Raw genomic sequence first — 18,587 nt, forward strand, 5'->3', positions numbered from 1 at the left:
TTGTGCATGAGTTTCTAGGTTGATAAACGTTATATCTTGCTGAGATCACTGAACGATTCATCATCTAGGGTTAGTCACTCGCTGATAGCTTGTGCGGATGGTTAGTCACAAGAAGGTTGCTTGTGCAGTTGTAATCAAGATTGATTATAGTGGATTAAGTCCTCTATGGAAAGAGGCAAAATCATCTGAGGAGGGTGAACTGGAGGTAGCCTTATTAAGAATGTGAACCAGGATAAAAATGAATGTGTCTTTTACTTTCTGAACCTTCATTTAACTCAAACTTTCTATGGAATCCTTATTCAGAAGTTTGCTTAACCAAGTCATAAATTCTGATAAAGAAAAGAAACTAATTGAATGTATGTCTCGTTGGTTATGCATTATCATGCTTCCACAACAGTATCTAAAGCATATCCAAAAAGATGAGATATTAGAAGGAAGGAAAGATCTATCAAAAAGGGAAATAAATATTGAAGAACACAATTCAAACCCCCCTTTCTTGTGTTTTTTTCCACCTTCAAAAGTAACTTTGGTACCCTTCTCTTCTACACTTATCTCATCCAGACTATTCTTGAGAAAAATGATATTATTTCTACTAATTTTGATCTTCGTGAAGGGTAAAAGTTGTTTGACGATCAAGCAATGAAACAAATGAGTACTATTGAGATGGAGACATGTCCATTTTTATCATGACAAGTTGTATAAGATTTATGAAGATAAGTTCATCCACGTCCTTGAAGATTTTGTTCCTGAAGATGAATTAATTAAATTTGTGTTGCTTAGCCGTTTTCTTTAAGTTTTCAGTTTGTTTGTGATTATTTGTTGTATCAAAAGACACTTGTAATAATTTGTCAATTAGTGGAAGATTCAACAATATTCAATAACTTGCCATTGGAGACTATAATAGGTGCAAGCTAGGACGACACACTGAACTAATATAAAACACGGCGTACATTTTCTCTATTTATCTCTTTTTATTTTTGTATAGATTTGCATGTTATTAGGTTTTAATCACTTTCTTGAATTGCGCATTGCTAAGTTTTTTGCTCATCATAATTTAATATTTGAATTTAGGTCTGCGTTAGATCTAGTTGACTAAACATTCTTTTTGGTGATTATATTTGTAAAAACCGTAATATTAGATTACTAATTCAATTAATAAAAGTGTGTTCAAATATCTCGTTGTGAATTGGATTTGATTAATTGGCGTATTGTTTACTAGTGAATTCATCTTCCTAGTATCATTGTATTTTTTATACATTAATTCAATCTTGTAATTTCTCTACATATGAATTTCTAAAATTTTTGCTCCCATACAATTTTAAACTCTAATTTTAAAAAACTTTTTTAAAACAATTTTATTGAAGAAAGGTTTATTAAACCTCAACTTTTAGACCATTCTACACCCATATTCAGCTCAACATAAATGTTATATTACTACCCTATCGTGTTCTTCTGCGTCATTTTATCATATCATATATCTATCCTATCATTCAAACCAAACAACATTCTTTTCTTCCGCTCCTCTCCATTTTTCATTATTCCCCTATTGAAATCCCTCATTATTTTCTTTTTTGTTAAATAAAACATACTTTAAAGGCATATATCTCTCAATCATAATTCAAACATTGATTCATTATAAATAATGAATGGTCTAACCCCTTTTTGCTAGACCAACTCAGTTAATTATTACTGTTAGTATTTTGTTAAAAGGTATATTAGTTGGTTGATTTGATAAAAAGATATAAATGAATCTATTATGAAATGATGATTTATACCAAAAAAAAATTAAAACTTAAATATTATGGAATAATAATAATTTAATTGTTAAGAAAACTTAATTGATAAGATTTGAATTTCAATTATTAAAAAAATTATAATTTTCACATTTTTCCAAATAAAATTATTTTTAATAGAGAACAAAGAAGTAAAAAAAACCAACCATAGAAATAAATAATAGTAATAAGTATAATAACAAATATTATTTCATTTATAGAAAAATAATAATAACTATTCTAAAAATTAAATTATATTTTTTGAAAATTATTCTATGAATTTGATTTTTTTAGGAATATAATATAATAAGAATGTATCAAATCAAATATTATAACTAATAATACTATGAATTTGATTTTTTTAGAAATATAATATAATAAGAATGTATTAAATATAATACTATTTTATGTTAATCAAATGTATTTAAACCTAATTTCTGACCACAAACATTTGCTGTTTAATTTTTCTGATTTACATTATATTCTAGAAGAACTAAGTTTATAAAATACATATTATTAAATTAACAAAACATATGTCAGTCAAAAAATAAAATAAAATAGAGAGTATATTTTTGAGGTATAAAAGAAAAGCATCGTAATCTGATTATTTGCAAGAGAAACGAAATGAAACTGCTACCTTCACTCCACTCCTCCTGAATCATGCAGTAGTGGTAAGAAGAATCATTTCATCGAATATCCCATTAACTCAGAGTGACGACACTCACGAGGTTTGGAGCATACTCTAACAACCACATCACAACTCTCACGTTCCCCGCAACCCTTGTGAGTTCTACTTTTCACTAACTTCCATTTTCATCACTTTTCCCCAGTTTAAATACCATCATCACTCACAACTCAATTCCCCAATTTTCAGATCTTTTTCCCTCCCTCTCATGGATTCGCTTCCGCCTCTCCCTCCTTGGAATTCAGACGACGATTTTCTCCTCAAAAACGCCATTGAGGTATAATCTTCTCTCTATGTATACACTGTCACTCTTTTCCCATAATTTAATTTCGTTAATTTCTATACAATTCTCTCTCCCCAAGGTGGAATTGAAACCCTAGAATACTGTTTGTTCTTCGTTTCGTGTTTGATAACCTCAATTATGCTGAATTGTTTGTTTTGTGCAGACTGGAGCTTCGCTGGAATCGCTGGCTAAAGGAGTTGTCTCCTTCTCACGGAGGTATTCACTTAAGGAATTGAGGGAACGGTGGCATTCAGTTCTCTATGATTCCGATGTTTCTGATGAAGTTGCTGTTGCCATGAACAATTTGGAGCTCGCCAAGTCTAACGGTAACGGAACCAAGGAAGTAGTTGCTGCTCCGAAGAGAAAGACGACTCAGACTATTCGCAAGGTATACAACGCCATGCGGAAGAGACTTCGCACTGAGGTTTTTTTTAATTCTTTTGATATGGCTTTATGTGATGACATGTGTGTTGAAAAGTACACCAATGGAAATGAAATTGGTGCGTCTGGTAATGTTAATTGTAGTTTAGATAAGGATGTGAATAAAAATTCGCTTGTCAATAGTCTAGTTAAGGAATGGAATCAGTTGGGGTTAGTGGGAGCTAGGGCGGGGTCATCTCAGTCAATGAGTGAAGATCCAATTCGGAAGATGATTGAGGATGTACCTGCAACTAACACGCCGGTTCGTGTTAGTGTTGAAAATGAAAATGGAGGTTCTGAGTCAAAACAGACGATTCCCCGTGTTTCTGATGCTCTCTTGAAATCTCAGAATGGAGACAAGCTTATGTTAATGGATATAGGTGAGAAAGATGAGACTGCAGCAGATAAGCAGTCTGATGCTAATGTTGATTCAAATGTTTTGACTTCTCCTTGTGACATTCAAGGTGATGGTATGTCGGGTGTTGGTGAGTCTAAGAAGTTGGTTGCAGAAACACAAGTTGCTATGGCAAATGGTCCGTCTGCTGTGTTAGAGGTTGTCGTCAACTCGTCAGGCAGCAGTCATGGTGATGTGGGTTTTGCTTCTGATTGTGAAAATGAAGTCCAATCGTCTAGTGCACTGCAAAAATGTGACCCTAAGCCTGCAAATGAATTTAGGTTATGTTCATTCAACACCGAGGACCCTAATATACCGTCCCCGTCCGACGACAGCAACCATGCAAAAGTATCTGATGTAATTCCTAATTCTGAAAACATATCTGCTGTAGTGGTTCCTAGTTCTATTAACCTAACCGCTCTAGTAGCTCCTAATTCTGTAAACATATCCACTGTATTAGTTCCTAATTCTCCAATTCCGAAACCCATATCGATTGTTAAAGAGGTGGGGTATCCGGATTCCTCTATTACTAATCTAACAAAAAAGGAACCAGATGAAGGCTTGAAGAGAAAAGACACCCCTTCAAGCTCTTTTGCTGCTTCTCAGTCATTTCGACCAGGATTAGTGCCTAATATAAATTCAAGCAAGGGAAATTCAGTTGCTGCTGTACCAAAAATTGAAAATCCTGCTACTATGAAGCATGCCTCATCTGGACATCCGGCACCAGAGGTTAGATGGGTCAATTGCTGGATACTCCATAATTGAAAAGCTCTCTAGGGAACTGATTTATGATTACACTCTCTATTAAGAAAACATTATTGAAGTTATATGTTATCTACAGGTAGTTATTGCTCTGCCTTCACCTGTTAGCACTCATCCAAAGGAAGAGGAGCATAAGACTTCTTCTAAGATAGAAGAAAAATTGTTATGCATTGATCAACAAAAAGGCGATGCTTATTATGATCATGATAGTGATGAGGAGCATGAAGTTCCTTACTATTCTGATGCTGAGGGAATGGTAAGTATTATATGTTGCATTGAATAGTAATAATGCCCCATATTTAATTGTGTTTGTTTATCTCTCATATTCTTGATGTTGCTTGCTCAGATTCTTGAAATGGATTTAGGTCCAACTGATCAAGATACAAATGCTAGCGCCGAAGGTAATATAATTATCACAGTTCTATTTAAGGTTCTTCATTTTTAAAAGCCCATTGCACAAGGTTGTCGTCATGTGGGATCTAGGAAGCGCCAAATCTGCACAACATACCATGTAAATGGATGGTTTAATTCTGTTTCCAGAAATGGATGATTTGATTATGTTTTCAGACTGTATAGCCACCTTGTCATAAGACAGGCAACCTTACTGTTGTGTTGTAGGTCACACTCTGGACACGATTTTTAAGTTTACTTCAAAGGTTGTTAAAACATTACATTTAAAGTTTGAATTTTTAAATGAAAATTCATTATTTGGTTGCGTTTTTTCTTTGTTCCTGTGAATTTTCTTATAACCGAATGAACACTCCTTTTATTAATAATATGCTGGTCAGCCTTCATAGAGGTTTGTGAAAACATTTACGGCTAAAATACTAATAATATTGTACATCATTGAATTTATCCATTTTTAGGTGTTATAATACTATGGTTATTTTTCTACTAATATTTTTTTTTTGTTTTATTACAGTGGTAAGATATCAGAGTGATGAAACTAAGAAGACTATCATGAGATTGGAGCAATGTGCCCAGTCTTTTGTGCATAGAGCCATTGCATCTCGAGGTGCACTTGCAGTGTTTTATGGACGCACTCTGAAGACATACATTGAAAAATCCGAGGTGCGTTTATAAATTTGAAGCTCTTATTTTCCTTTAAAATATGGCAGGAACTCTTGTTTGCACGTCGTCATGATTTCTATACCATGATTTGTTGTGTTGCATAGTAATGGTCTAGTACCATTGCATTACTATAAGTACTCTAGCTTTTACAATTGGGAAACTAACTTAAATAGACTAGCTTTCATTTGTTGTGACTGTCTACTATATTTTTATATCTAGGAGGGTCAATGTTTGTTGATGATCATACTTTCTGATCTTTGCATATCTTTTATATCTATATCTGTTATATTTGTATTTAAATTTTGTTGAAACAGATTCTCCAGTGGTATTTGCAGTTCTGAAATAAGATCTACCTGTATTAGGGTGAACTGTATTATAATAATGTCCTTTCTGTGTGCCTAGCTCTATATTTAAAATTTTGATTTTGGTGTTAGCCTAATCTGTGTTACTCCATAAGTTTGTTGTGTTTGTTTTCAGTTTAAACATTTTTCCTTATACTTTTACAATCTGTCTATTTCGAAGGTGATAATTGGCAGATCAACACCTGACGAAGATGTTGATATTGACTTGGCTAGAGCAACGACAGATGCTCACAAGATATCTAGAAGACAAGTAAGATATCTTAGAAACTGTGTCTACAATTCCTTACATTGTTGATGTTACTGGGAGCCCCTTTAGGTTCAAATATATTGATTTTACAGATGAGCTTAATGTCCTTTAAAGCCCCTTTAAGTTTCTTTTGCTGAATTTATTTTAGAATGAAATGTGAACTACTACTTAACATCTACAGGCTTCAATAAAGATGGACGCAAGTGGTTCTTTCATGATCAAAAACCTTGGCAAGAGGACTTTATACTTAAATGGCAAAGAAGTTCCTAAAGGACAGATGCGGGGTCTGAGTGCTGGTAGTTTGATCGAGGTAACTACATTTCCTTTTCCATTCTCAAGCAACTCGTACATTAAAGTAGTGTGGTGATGTTGTTCTTTTTACCTCACCGTGCGTGATAATTTATAATAAATAAATGGCTTTCATGCAGATTTGGGGCTTGGCATTCATCTTTGACGTCAATAAGAAGTGCGTCGAAAGGTTCATAGGAAATGCGAGTGAACATAATGAGATAGAAGAATGAATTTTACAGTGTCGGCCGGGTCGGCTGGGGTCCATTCGAAGACAAATGACATCGAAGGGTTGTAGGATAGCTTTATTAAGCCAGCCAAAAATATAAGTTATAGTAGGTACTATTACAACATATTAATGTATTGTGGATCTAAAGTTAGATCTGTAGATATAGATAGAAAGATAAAGAAAAACTATACATATATGTATAAATGGCTGCTGCTCAATGGGGGGAAACTTGGGACTTGTTTTGATGTCATTGTTTTCAATGTTTTTTATTGTTGTTTTAAACATGTATGTTTAGGGATCATACATTCCAAACAATCATCAATAAATTATTCAATGAATAAAGTTATGGTTTCCAACATTTCTAACAAGTCTCTTTTCACACAAATTTAATACTATATGGTTTTGGATGCTTGCTTTTAATTTATCATTTATGTTTGTAACTTTTTCCATTAGCCAAAACATTCCAATTCAGGAGCATGTGTTAACTGTCAATAGTATGGTTATGCCCTCGTGGCTAGTGCCTATTTCACGCATCTCTGATTATAGAACATAGTACAGCTTTAAAAGATTAATTAAATGTTTAAATTAATCTTTAACAAGCTTCTATTTGTTAAAGTAGTAATACATTTAACAGTCTGAACGTTATTATGTCTTAACATTTTGTTTAGGTTGTGAAATAAAATAAGATGGGTTATATCCAACCCACCAATTGTTTAGTGCCATAGAGTGGTGCATGGATGTCCATAAGGGAAAAATGTGCGTCTCTGTCTCTAGATCAGAAGCATCTTCTGATGTTGAGATTTTAATATATTTGTCAGTTGCTTGGGAATATGCTCTACTCTCTGTTCCAAGGAAGTTTAAACATTGAAGATAATTGCCAGAGTGGTAACTAATGAGGTTTTGGTTTATTCACATGCTAGAGTAAGAACAAAATCTACAATTCCATTTAATGATTCTATGCTCAAACCACACCATAACACTAAAGTTACATTAAAAACTATTATTGCTAAGTATCACAAGGTACATATATAAGGAATGCTTAGGTTATGGTAGAATCATGGAAAGTAGAATACTACACTTGTAAAAAAATACCTAAAAAACCACACAAGTTCATATTTAACACTTGCATAATTAAAATAAGGACTCCATAATATCAAATGTGTATCAAGATAATTATTCATAAATAAATACAAATAAGTAAAATAATCTGTGATAAACAAGGTTGTCAAGATCGGAATCTTGCATAATATCGATAATGAATAGTAAGATCATAAAATATAATATCCAAATTTGAAAGATCCTATCTAATTATTTTTGTAAGATCGGGAGAAGATAACAAGATCGTAAAACATAAGATTGTAATAAAAATCGTAAGATATTACTGAAACGAAAAATAAAACTATATATTTGAAGTTTTTTACTTGATATTTTGGTAGGCAAGTGTATTCGTGGCAAAATGGTTTCAATCGAACCGTAATTGTTCGCATCGGCATCTTATCATTCTTCTCGGCTTATAATGGTGGTAACTACAAAATGATCGATCATAGCTGGAACTGACCGAGATTGCGTATAATTAATGGTTTTACAATTTTTTTCACAATATGGCTACAAGATACGATTATGGTTAAGATCGAGATCGCTGGAGGTGACTGAGATTGCAAAATCATAAGATTTTAAGATCTAGATGGTTATTTTGACAACCTTACATACAACAACAATAACAACCAAGTATTATCCAACTAAGTGGGGTCGACAACATAGATCAAATTCTGCTATAATATTCTATTAAAGACCATTTTTTATCCAATTTGTTAATCTCGAGATCTTTTTTAATAATTTCTCTTATAGTTTGTCTAGGTCTCCTCTATCTCTAATTATTTGACTTACCTTCATCTAATCTATTTTCCTTACAACAAAATATACCGATCTTTTCTCTACATGCTCAAACCAATTAAATCTATTTTCTACCATCTTGTCACTATAGGTTCTACACACTCTCTAATATTGTCATTTTTAATCTTGTCTAGTCTTACCGCACATCTAATGCAACATCTTCATTTCTGCTATACTTACTTTATTCTCGTGTTGATTCTTAACCATTCAATATTTTGTCTCATACAATATCTCAAATCTTACAGTTGTCCGATAAATTTTTTTATTTATTTTAAGTGGTACTTTTATTTCACATAAAACCCATGAGACTCCTTCATTTCGTCCACCTAACTTGAATTTGATGGTTTATACCCCTTATATTTCTCCATCGTTTTGTATTACAGACCCAAGATATTTAAACCACATGACTTGTGGGATGAAGTGGTCTTCAACCTTCACCTCTAGGTTAGAAATTCTCGTCGGTGTTTATAATTACTATATTTTTAATCATCATAATACTATAACAACATAAAATATATTTAGAAAATTAATGCAAGACCTCTAAAACCCTAATTCAATACAAATTTTAAGTTCCCTAAAATTAAGGGGATTTTGTGTTATGAATAAAAAACAAAGCCTCCAAAATCATCCCCACCTAAACCCCTATATTTTTTTCACTTAACTTTTCCCTTTTTCAAAATCTTTCCCTCCATTCCCCTCTAAACTCTCAAACAAAACCTTAGTGAACTTGTTGTGTGTTTTAAGAAGGTCAAAATAGTTATTTTTCAAACTATTTTAGTTATCGCACTTGACAACTTCATCTAATTCTTCGTTAAAAGGGGAAGAGTTTTGAACTAAATTGTTTTGTCTCTCTCTAAGATTTTTTTATTTCTTTCAACAAGTTTTTATTTTTTAATTCAAGAGAATAAATGGTACCCTTCGAGGTAATACAATTTGTTCTAATTTACTTGTTTCTTTTGTTAGCTTCATATAAATGCGATATAAATCTTGATAAGAAATTATAAGATTACTTCATCATCTTGATGATATTCCATGAGACATATGCTGACTTCTTTATCATATGAGGACTCTATATCATTGTCATTCCAAGTGATGTAAGCCTTCTTGCCATTTTTTTGTGTTTTTTTGAATTTCTTCTAATTTTGATCTACCTTTTATCCTGGAGGGCAGTTTGGTCTCATATGTCCTTTCTTCCCAAACAAATAGCACTTAGGAGTGAATGAAAAATTTCCTACATTTGGTTTTTTCTCCTCTTGTTTGTTTCCCATGCTTCAACAATTTTCTAAAGTTTTGCACCATCCAAGTCGAAATCTTCGGCTATGAGAGCTAGAATTTTGTTCTTCTTTTCTCCATCTTCATTCATAGAAAGACTTTTAGATTTATCTCATCTTTTTGTAATTTACCAAAAAGAGTGTGTGTATGTGTGTCCATGTTTTTTAAGCCTCTATATTCGCAAATCAATGTGACTTTAGATTGCCAACTACGGTTTAGGCATCTAAGAAATTTCACAACTAATTCCTCATTTGAAAATGTTTTTCCCAGAGTTCTCACATGACTCACAATATGGGTGAATCTTGTTTGCATTTGACTGCCATTCTCTTCAAGTTTTATTCTTAAGAATTCATACTCGTGAGTTAATGTGCTCAACCTAGCCCTTTATACCTCAGTCGTTTCTTCATGGGTATTTTGGAGGATATCCCATATTTCTTTTGCATTCTCGTAGTGAGAAACTCGAAAAAATTCATCAAAACAAAGAGAGACATTGATGACAAATTTCACTTTCAAACCGCGAGACACATTTTCCTTATCATATTTATTCCAATCCTTTGCAGGTTTGTTCATTATAGTACCATCAATTTCGAGTGCATGAACAAATGAACCTTCCTTCAGAGTCTTCCAACTACCAAGATCCATCCCTTCAATGAAGAACTTCATCATCTATTTTCACAAACTATATCCTTCGCCATTAAAGTATGATAATTTGTCTAGTGAATAACTCAAAGAAATTTACTACCTCCTGGCACGATTAGTCTTTAATAGGAGGTAGACTCTGATACCATTTGTTGAACAAACGACTCTAGGCACAGCAGGGAGGGTTAATTGTAGTTTTTAAAATTCGTGATTAACTTAAATGTTTTCTAACTTAAAACAACAATTTGTGTTAGTATTTAAAATGCATTTGTTAAAAGTACACTGAGTGATAATCTTTATATGTATAGAGTTGTTTGAGGGTTTTACGAATATTGCAGTGTTAGAGCAAACCCACACATGAATAATAAGAAGCATTATATATGGGTAATTGTTGAGTAAACTGAATGTCCTATCTCAACCTTAAGACTAAGATATTTATAAGACCCTATTGGGCCTGAATCTTAGAACTAAGAAAGTTGCAATGGCATTCTTCTTTCTCTAGAGCGATGGAAGTGAACAATTATTTCCCATTTTATCCTAGAGAATGTGACTCTCTTCTTTGATTTCCCTTTACATACCATTACTAGGTAGGAACACGTCAGTCCCCATATTTACATAAGTGGGCATGCGATTCAATTAAAAGGAAAACATTATAGATAATGAGGGCACATTGTGATAAACTGACGTACATTATAATAAATGGACAACTAGTAGCCTTATTTTTAGGATATGAGTGTTATCCCCCCGCTCTTAGTGAATCTTGTGTTGTCTCTTGTATATTCTTTGCAAATATATCAGTACACAGTCCCTTAAGTACGAGGGCTTGTAAAGGACGAAGCGGTTTAGTTTTATCGCCTCTTCACATTTGGACTAGTCCCTCAAACACCTCGTTAGGAGATTCCCGCAAGTATTGCTTGGGGTGAGTCCCTCAAGCATGGCTTTGGGAGAGTCCTTTACGTATGACTTGGGGTATACCTTCAGGTGTCAATGAGATGAATCCTTAAATGTCAGTTTAGATAAATCCTTAAACATCACTTGAGATCAGTTTCTTCGAGAAGGTGATCTAAGACTCTAAGGTTCTCTTATCGTTAGAGGCAAGGCTTGTGGGAGAGCCTTCGATAGTTAGAATTGGGCATGTGTACCTTCTACAGACGGAGCTATTCTCCCCACCTATAATAAATCCTCCTGCTATGGTGTTAAGGGTGCGGTACGAGTTTGTCTTCACCACCCCTGCTTTGTTCCTTGCCTTTCTTGGTGTGAGAATCCCAAAGGCAGTTTGCTTATGAAATATGGATCTTTTAGAGGTCTATATGGAACCACATTTGACATATTTATTCAAATGACCTTCTTGGATGAGGAGCTCGATCTTCTTCTTGAGTTGGTAGCAGTCTTTTGTGTGGTTCCCTTTGAGCTTGTGAAACTTGCACCACCTGCTGGGTTCAGGCCCCATGATGTTTGACTTGAATGCTAGCGGACGAGAAATGTCATTTGTATGGAGGACTTCACACCATATCTATTAATGACGAGTGTTCGAGGGTGTGAAACTCTATAAGGCATCTCGCTTCGTATGAAGGTCACCCTATCTTTGACATGTGAGGTACAATGATTTATGCGCGACTACTCTGAGTTATTCACTACAAAAAATTGCTTTTAACCTCAGATGCGAAACGCATTTTATCTAAGCTATAGAAGCGAGGTACGAAGGGCGTCACAAAAAGTAACGACTGAACGCCTTAGTTTTTAAAACAACAAGGGGTAAAATTATTTGCGCACGGGTCCGAATCCTATCACCCGCACTTTTATTATTTACAATACTAGTGCCTCATGTATCTCGGTTTATCAATAAAACCGAGGGGAAATTAATTTTTTAAAAATTAAAACTCGTTATATTGTTTACACAGAAAATTAATAAAATAATTTATTTACAAACAACTTTATTTTACCAGGATATTACATTGTTTACATACAGAAAAAATTAATTTCTCCAAGATATAGATTTTAGATCTTCAAATCATATAATTTTGGGGAAGATCAAATGATGGGTGTATAATATTCTTTATGGATTTTGCTTGAGTTTGTTTCTGATATGAACAAAAAAAGGGTTAGATAAATAAATGATTTTATGCTCAAATAAATATTCAAGAACACAAACCTTAAACCGAAATAATTTTCTACTCTTGCAATCCATCATAGAGAACTCTTCATGGAAAACACTCTTGCAAACCTTGAAGTGAAGGATAATTTCAAACGCTTCGTGATGTTTCTTTATCAATTTTTGATATTTAGAATGCTTTTATAATGAAAGTTATTTATGTTTCATGCGGATCACTAATGATAGTGTCTTGAGCGTTGATAGTCATGAAATGGACGACGAGGATTTGATTAAGGACGGTTGTAAATATTCTCAATTTTAACGCAAAATTACCCCCTCGATTTTTAGAAAAACCAATGTGCAAATTTTTTTTTTGAAGTTTCATTATTTACACATAATATTAAAACACAGTATTGTAACAAATTCAACTTCTTAGCTGTGAGGATATCTATTCCAAACATTGGAAAATGTTATATAAATTAAATGCATCCAACTTCTAAAGGAGATATCTGTTCTAATCATTGGAAAATATCTTTCTGCACTTTCAATCAATCATAGAGTTATTTTTCAAGTTTCTTAAAGGAAATAATAAGCATCTATCCCAAAGAATGATGTGTAAGAGTTAAGATTTGGGTAACATCTATTTAAGGAGTGATTTTATAGTGAACTATGATTATCTTATCCCTCGGTTATTATGAAAACCGACATGTTAGATCATTTAATTTAGAAATAAAAAATATAATAAAAACAGAGGTTCCAGTTTGTTTTCCCCTCGGTTATGCGAAAATCCGAGGTAATATGTTGTTTTAAAAACTAATTAAAACGTGGCTCACATGCATTGGAATCATATCACTAGAATAACAATGATCATCTATATTAAAGTTATAACGTCTATTTTGGATTTTCAAGGAGGATTTTGAGCTATTTAAACGTTCCATTTCCAACTCTATGTGTCTTCAAACCTTGTTTAAAATCTTTTTCATATTTTCAACGTCTTAATTCAAACTCTCTGTGTCTTGTTTCCTTGTTTCAAATTCTTTTTTATATTAAAAAATGTATGCAAATATTTTGTTCGCTATCAATAAAAGCTTGTTGATTTCAACAATTTTGATCGTTTTGAACTAAGGAAAGTTGTTAACAAACAAATGTTGAATTGTTACTTTCACATTCTACATGGTCCCATATATACTAATCTCGTTAAAGTGTTCTGGATGAATGCCTCCGTTGTGCTAGCTAGTCATGATGAAGTCATCCAGTCCTATGTCAATGGCTCTCATTTCTTCATTACTCCATCACTGATTGCTATGACAATCAATTGTCAAAAGACAGATAATTATGTTAAACATTATCAATTCAATAATGTCTACTCAACCAAACTTCACCTAATTTATGCCAACCAAGATAAGCCCACAGTCATGCTTCTCTACTCCCAATTGCAAAATTTTAGTTTCAACTTCTAGTGGCAAATCTCCGCCCAAGAGAGAAACAACTAGAAAAACTTACTTGGTATGACAAACATATCTTTTACTTCCTCACCTACAACGTCAGAGTTAATCTTCCTCTTACCATTTTCAATTTCTTGAAGGAAATGATAAGCATTTCTCGGGAGGAAATTACTTTCCTCATACCATATGGAAGAGATCTTTCTGAATTTTTCTCTAAGTTAGAGATAATTAGGAATAATGTTGAAGTTGAGTGGACAGAGAAGTTTGAATATGTGGAATAGTTTTTTCTGTTGTCTTATTTTTTATTATCAATGAAATATTTCCTTTTTCTATTAATGCCTATTCTTGTTTATTGATAACAAAGTTTTTGAGAATTACTAATTAACAAAGAAAAACATGAAATCTCGAAAAGACGCCAAGTAATAAATCGTTGAATTTTTTTAAATGCGGTAACGAGGATTCCAAGTGAGATGCCTTATAGCTATATTTCCTAGGTTCTCCAAAAAACCGAGAGAATGGTTTTATTATTTTTGATGTATAAAAAATGGCACTCACTTATAGCTTTGTTACCTTAATTTTTTATAACACCGACGTAAAATGTTGTTTATTTTATTAAAAAAATGAAACATGGCGCTCCCAGGACATATACTCTCGGTTTTTAGCATGTTCAAGATGAAAACTTCATCATAGTGTTATTTGTTGTAGTGATTATAGTTTCCAAATGTCTGCTCCTTAACATCTCTGGCCATATTTTCGTTATTACTTTCTTTGTCTTTTACATATCATTTTGCCTGTGTCACTAAAATGCCCAACCCTCAATCAATTTTGGAACGCTTCTACGAACATCTCCTGGTTATGGTAGATGACCTTGATAGTCGCCTCATTAAAATGGGTGAGATATTTCCTCAAAGATTTAGAAGGACCTTGGCGATGTTAGTGGTTGACGTCTTTCTGTGCATGCTCGGTGCAAACTGATGAGCCAATTTCTTTAGTAGGTCCTGGAAGATGATGATCGAGAGTCATGGTAGGCTCATGTACCACCTTAATGCTACGTCCCTGAAGGTGCTAGAAAGAAGCTTGCATGTCAAGGAATCAAAGACTCCAATAATTATCGTATGTATGTCGATGGAGGCGACACGCTCTTGGGGTTCGTTGCGACCATTAAACTTGATCCGTGACAGCGGCTTGAAGTTCTCTAACACTAGTGTCTCCCATGTTTCATCAAAGAAAGGTTGGGGTCCATAACTCTAGAGGGTCAGCCTCTTGCTGGCGCTACTTGATGTGAAGGACGTTGTCCTCAAAGGTCTGATTATGGCGACATAAGTAATCCATGGGGACACACATTTCTGCCATGGCGTCTTCATCGTCTTTACTAGTATTGGCCGGAGTTGTTATCTTCTTGTTTAGAGATGTGAATATCAATTTGACCTTTTGATGCAATGTGGGCCTTGATCAATTTTACTAGAGCGCCAAATGTACTTGCTAAAATTACAATGAGTGACAACCATTAGTTGTATAAGGCTCTTTAAGGGTTGTAAGGTTGTTGCAGAGCTTTGGCAAGCTCACGCAGGAATGAAGAGAAGCTCTACATATGAGTGATTGTTGAGTAAATTAAATGTACTATTTCAACCTTACAACTAAGGTATTTATAGAAATCTCTTGGACTTGGATATTAGAACACAAGAAAGTGGTAATAATATTATTCTCTCTCAAGAGCATGAGAAATGAGTAGTTATTTCTCCTATTACCTTAGAGAACTTAACTATCTTGTCTTATGCGACTACCCTTCACATGCCTTATCTAGGTATGGATACATCATTCCCACATTTTCCTAAGTGGGTGAGTGAATCAATCAAAGGGCAAACACTATAAATATTGAGTGCACATAATAATAAGAGATAAATATACAAAGCTTCTTTGAAATATTAATGAGTTTTGTTTTTAGTCTCTGTAATTTTTTTTTAAAATCTCCTCGTAATTTTTAGATTCCCTCAGATACACCCCTTACTGCCAGCAAAAATATTAAAATAAATTAATAAATATTACATTGGCATTGATAAACAATTTTGAGACAAAAATATTACAAAAGAAAAATATATAACAATACGAGGAAATATCATAAAGTGATATGATTATTGACTTAATATATACTCATCAATTTTTTCCCACTTACACGTCAAACTATAATTTTTTTCCCATTAACCATCAATTGATAACAGTAAATAAGTTGATATACAAGAGCCTAAATTTGTATATAAGATTCATAACTTCTCAACATTTAAAATACAACTTTAACTATTAATTTAAAAAAAAAAAGAATATATATTTTTACACATAAAAAGCATATATATTTATAAAATATTATGTTACATTTTATATTAAAAAAATTGACGATGTGATTATTCTGTATGATTGTATTTCATTATTAAATTATCTTTTTTTTATAAAAATATAATATATTAATACCTTTAAATAGTTTATAATACTATATTTTTGTTGGTATCGAATTAAAATAATATTTCTTTTTGTTATCAAATTAAAGTAATATATTTTAAATCAAAATTTCTTCTAGATATTTATGTTATAGTTATAAAATAAAAACTTAATTTGTAAATATTTAGTTGATTATGTATATATTTTTATGCATATAATATATAATTTTATTTATAACTTTTTTAGTAGAGATCAAATAAACAATAAAATCAATTCATCCCTAAGACCAGCTATTGATTTAATGATTCTATATTATGATTAGATCCATCATTAAAAATTCATTACATTATTTTCAAATATAAACATGTATATTTGATCATTCGGTGATAAAAATTCATTTGAAATGAATTGATTATAAAAATTCAAATTAAAAAATAACATATATTTAAAATATTTATATAAAAATGAGTCCAAAATAAAAACTAAAGTGTAAACCGGCTTTAATTATAATGAATATTTAAGGATATGATTAATTCTACTAAAAGTAATAATAAAAAATATGAAGAAAAAAAAAAATCAATTTTAAATACTTTAAACTAGAACCAAACATAAAATATATAAGACCACCATTGTTAAATATAAATATAATAAAAGTAACATATATTTAAAAACATTTATATTAAAGTGTGTCAAACAATAAATTAAAGTGTAAAGCCACACTTGAATTAAAAAAAAGCTATAAATCATTTTTTTTTCAAATTATAATTAATATTTAAAGATATAGTAAATTCTACTTTTAAAAAGTAAAAATCAAATAAGAAAATCAATTTTTTTGATAGAATATGAAAATCAATTTCAAATACTTTTAACTAGAACCAAACATAAAATTATATAAGACCACCATTGTTGAATCCAAAACCATGACATTCTCTTATTTACATTAAGGGTAAAGAAACAAGCACATTGTGTTGTAGTAATCCCTCATTCAATGCTTCACCAAACTCACCTTTCACTTTCACTCTTCAATTCTCTCACTACTTCCTCCTCCTCTCTACCTTCTCTTCATCCCTCTCAAGCTGAAACAAAAATGGAGTGTGTGAATGCAGAAACTGCTTTCTCGGATTGTCATGTCCAAAACATAGCTCCTGTTGATGATTTCTCTGTCGATGATTTCCTCAACTTTTCCAACGAAGAAGAACAAGAACAAGAACAAGACATTCTAGAAGAAAAACAACAACCTCAACAAGAACAAAACATTCTAGAAGAAAAACAACAACAAAACCATTTCCATCAACAAAATACCCAAAATGAAAATGAAATTTCACACCCCATAATTACCAACCAGTTTGAATCATTACCTACAACCGAACTCACCGTTCCGGTACAGTTTCACTTACTCTTACATTAAAAAAAATATATATATATTTTTTTAAGGTTGTTTTTTGCTGTTGTTGTTTTTAAGGTTGTTTTTTCTAAAGTTTCAATTTTTTTAGGTAGAAGAAGCTGCAAACTTAGAATGGTTATCATATTTCGTTGAAGATTCCTTCTCACAATTCTCCATGACAGAGAATCATCACCATCTTCAACCAAAAGCTCCTGAACCAAACCCCACCTTTTCAACCCCCTCTTTCAAAACTCCGGTACCGGGGAAAGCAAGAAGCAAGAGAACAAGAACCGGAGTTCGTGTATGGCCAGTTTCACTAGTTGATTCATCTTCAACCTCAAGCTCCACTGCTATTTCTTCCTCTTCATCCCACCTCGAGGAATGTTCGAAGCCGCCGGAGAAAAAACCGAAGAGGAGGATGGGTTCGCTGGACGGCGGCGAAGCGAGAGGTGTGCTGCGGCGGTGTAGTCATTGTGGTGTTCAGAGAACTCCTCAGTGGCGAACCGGACCGGCTGGACCGAAAACGCTTTGTAATGCTTGTGGGGTTCGGTATAAGTCGGGTCGGTTGTTACCGGAGTATAGACCCGCTTGTAGCCCCACTTTTTCGAGTGCAATGCATTCTAATCATCACCGGAAGGTTCTGGAGATGCGGCGGAAGAAGGAGGTTGTTCCCGGTTCACCGGTTCAACCGGCTGCTCCCGGTTTATGATTATTTTTATTTATTTTATTCTCTTTTTTCTTTTAGTTAGAAAAATAAACTAGGTTGCAGAACAAGTTAAATTAATTAGCCTTTTTTAGTAACTATTAGGTGTTACATTATGTAGCTTATTACAATTTAGGTGACTTTGGTATTTTGAAGAATTAGAAATTTTTAATTTTCTTTTTTATAGACAAAATTTAAAATTTTATTTTGTCA

General features: G+C 32.8%; 2 protein-coding genes across 3 annotated transcripts; both read left to right on the forward strand.

Annotated features, from left to right (window-relative positions):
• The first annotated feature begins 2,378 nt into the window (after positions 1–2,378).
• On the forward strand, positions 2,379–6,881 carry LOC131640536 (uncharacterized). Of its 2 annotated transcripts, XM_058910940.1 has the most exons (9): positions 2,379–2,555; positions 2,647–2,734; positions 2,904–4,283; positions 4,396–4,572; positions 4,663–4,717; positions 5,239–5,387; positions 5,910–5,999; positions 6,178–6,306; positions 6,425–6,881. In XM_058910940.1, exons 2-9 carry the CDS (start codon positions 2,666–2,668, stop codon positions 6,515–6,517), a joined length of 2,142 nt encoding a protein of 713 aa, XP_058766923.1. In that variant the 5' UTR covers positions 2,379–2,555; positions 2,647–2,665; the 3' UTR covers positions 6,518–6,881. The 2 variants fall into 2 exon arrangements, with proteins under 2 accessions (XP_058766923.1, XP_058766928.1); XM_058910945.1 differs by having other exon boundaries at positions 2,379–2,734.
• A 10,314-nt stretch (positions 6,882–17,195) lies between these two features.
• LOC131608554 (GATA transcription factor 5-like) lies at positions 17,196–18,587 on the forward strand. Its single transcript, XM_058880194.1, has 2 exons — positions 17,196–17,668; positions 17,781–18,587. The coding sequence occupies exons 1-2, from the start codon at positions 17,276–17,278 to the stop codon at positions 18,378–18,380; spliced, it is 993 nt and encodes a 330-aa protein (XP_058736177.1). The 5' UTR covers positions 17,196–17,275; the 3' UTR covers positions 18,381–18,587.

The sequence above is a fragment of the Vicia villosa genome, linkage group LG1 (assembly GCF_029867415.1).
Source record: "Vicia villosa cultivar HV-30 ecotype Madison, WI linkage group LG1, Vvil1.0, whole genome shotgun sequence".
NCBI lineage: Eukaryota > Viridiplantae > Streptophyta > Magnoliopsida > Fabales > Fabaceae > Vicia > Vicia villosa.

Bases quoted from the DNA above. Each gene is read 5' to 3' on its own strand.
- LOC131640536 (XM_058910945.1), top strand. From the start codon at position 2,666: ATGGATTCGCTTCCGCCTCTCCCTCCTTGGAATTCAGACGACGATTTT. The intron at 4,718-5,238 runs GTAATATAATTA...GTTTTATTACAG, and splicing joins TACAAATGCTAGCGCCGAAG to TGGTAAGATATCAGAGTGAT. The intron at 6,000-6,177 runs GTAAGATATCTT...TAACATCTACAG, and splicing joins ACAAGATATCTAGAAGACAA to GCTTCAATAAAGATGGACGC.
- LOC131608554 (XM_058880194.1), top strand. From the start codon at position 17,276: ATGCTTCACCAAACTCACCTTTCACTTTCACTCTTCAATTCTCTCACT. The intron at 17,669-17,780 runs GTACAGTTTCAC...CAATTTTTTTAG, and splicing joins CAACCGAACTCACCGTTCCG to GTAGAAGAAGCTGCAAACTT.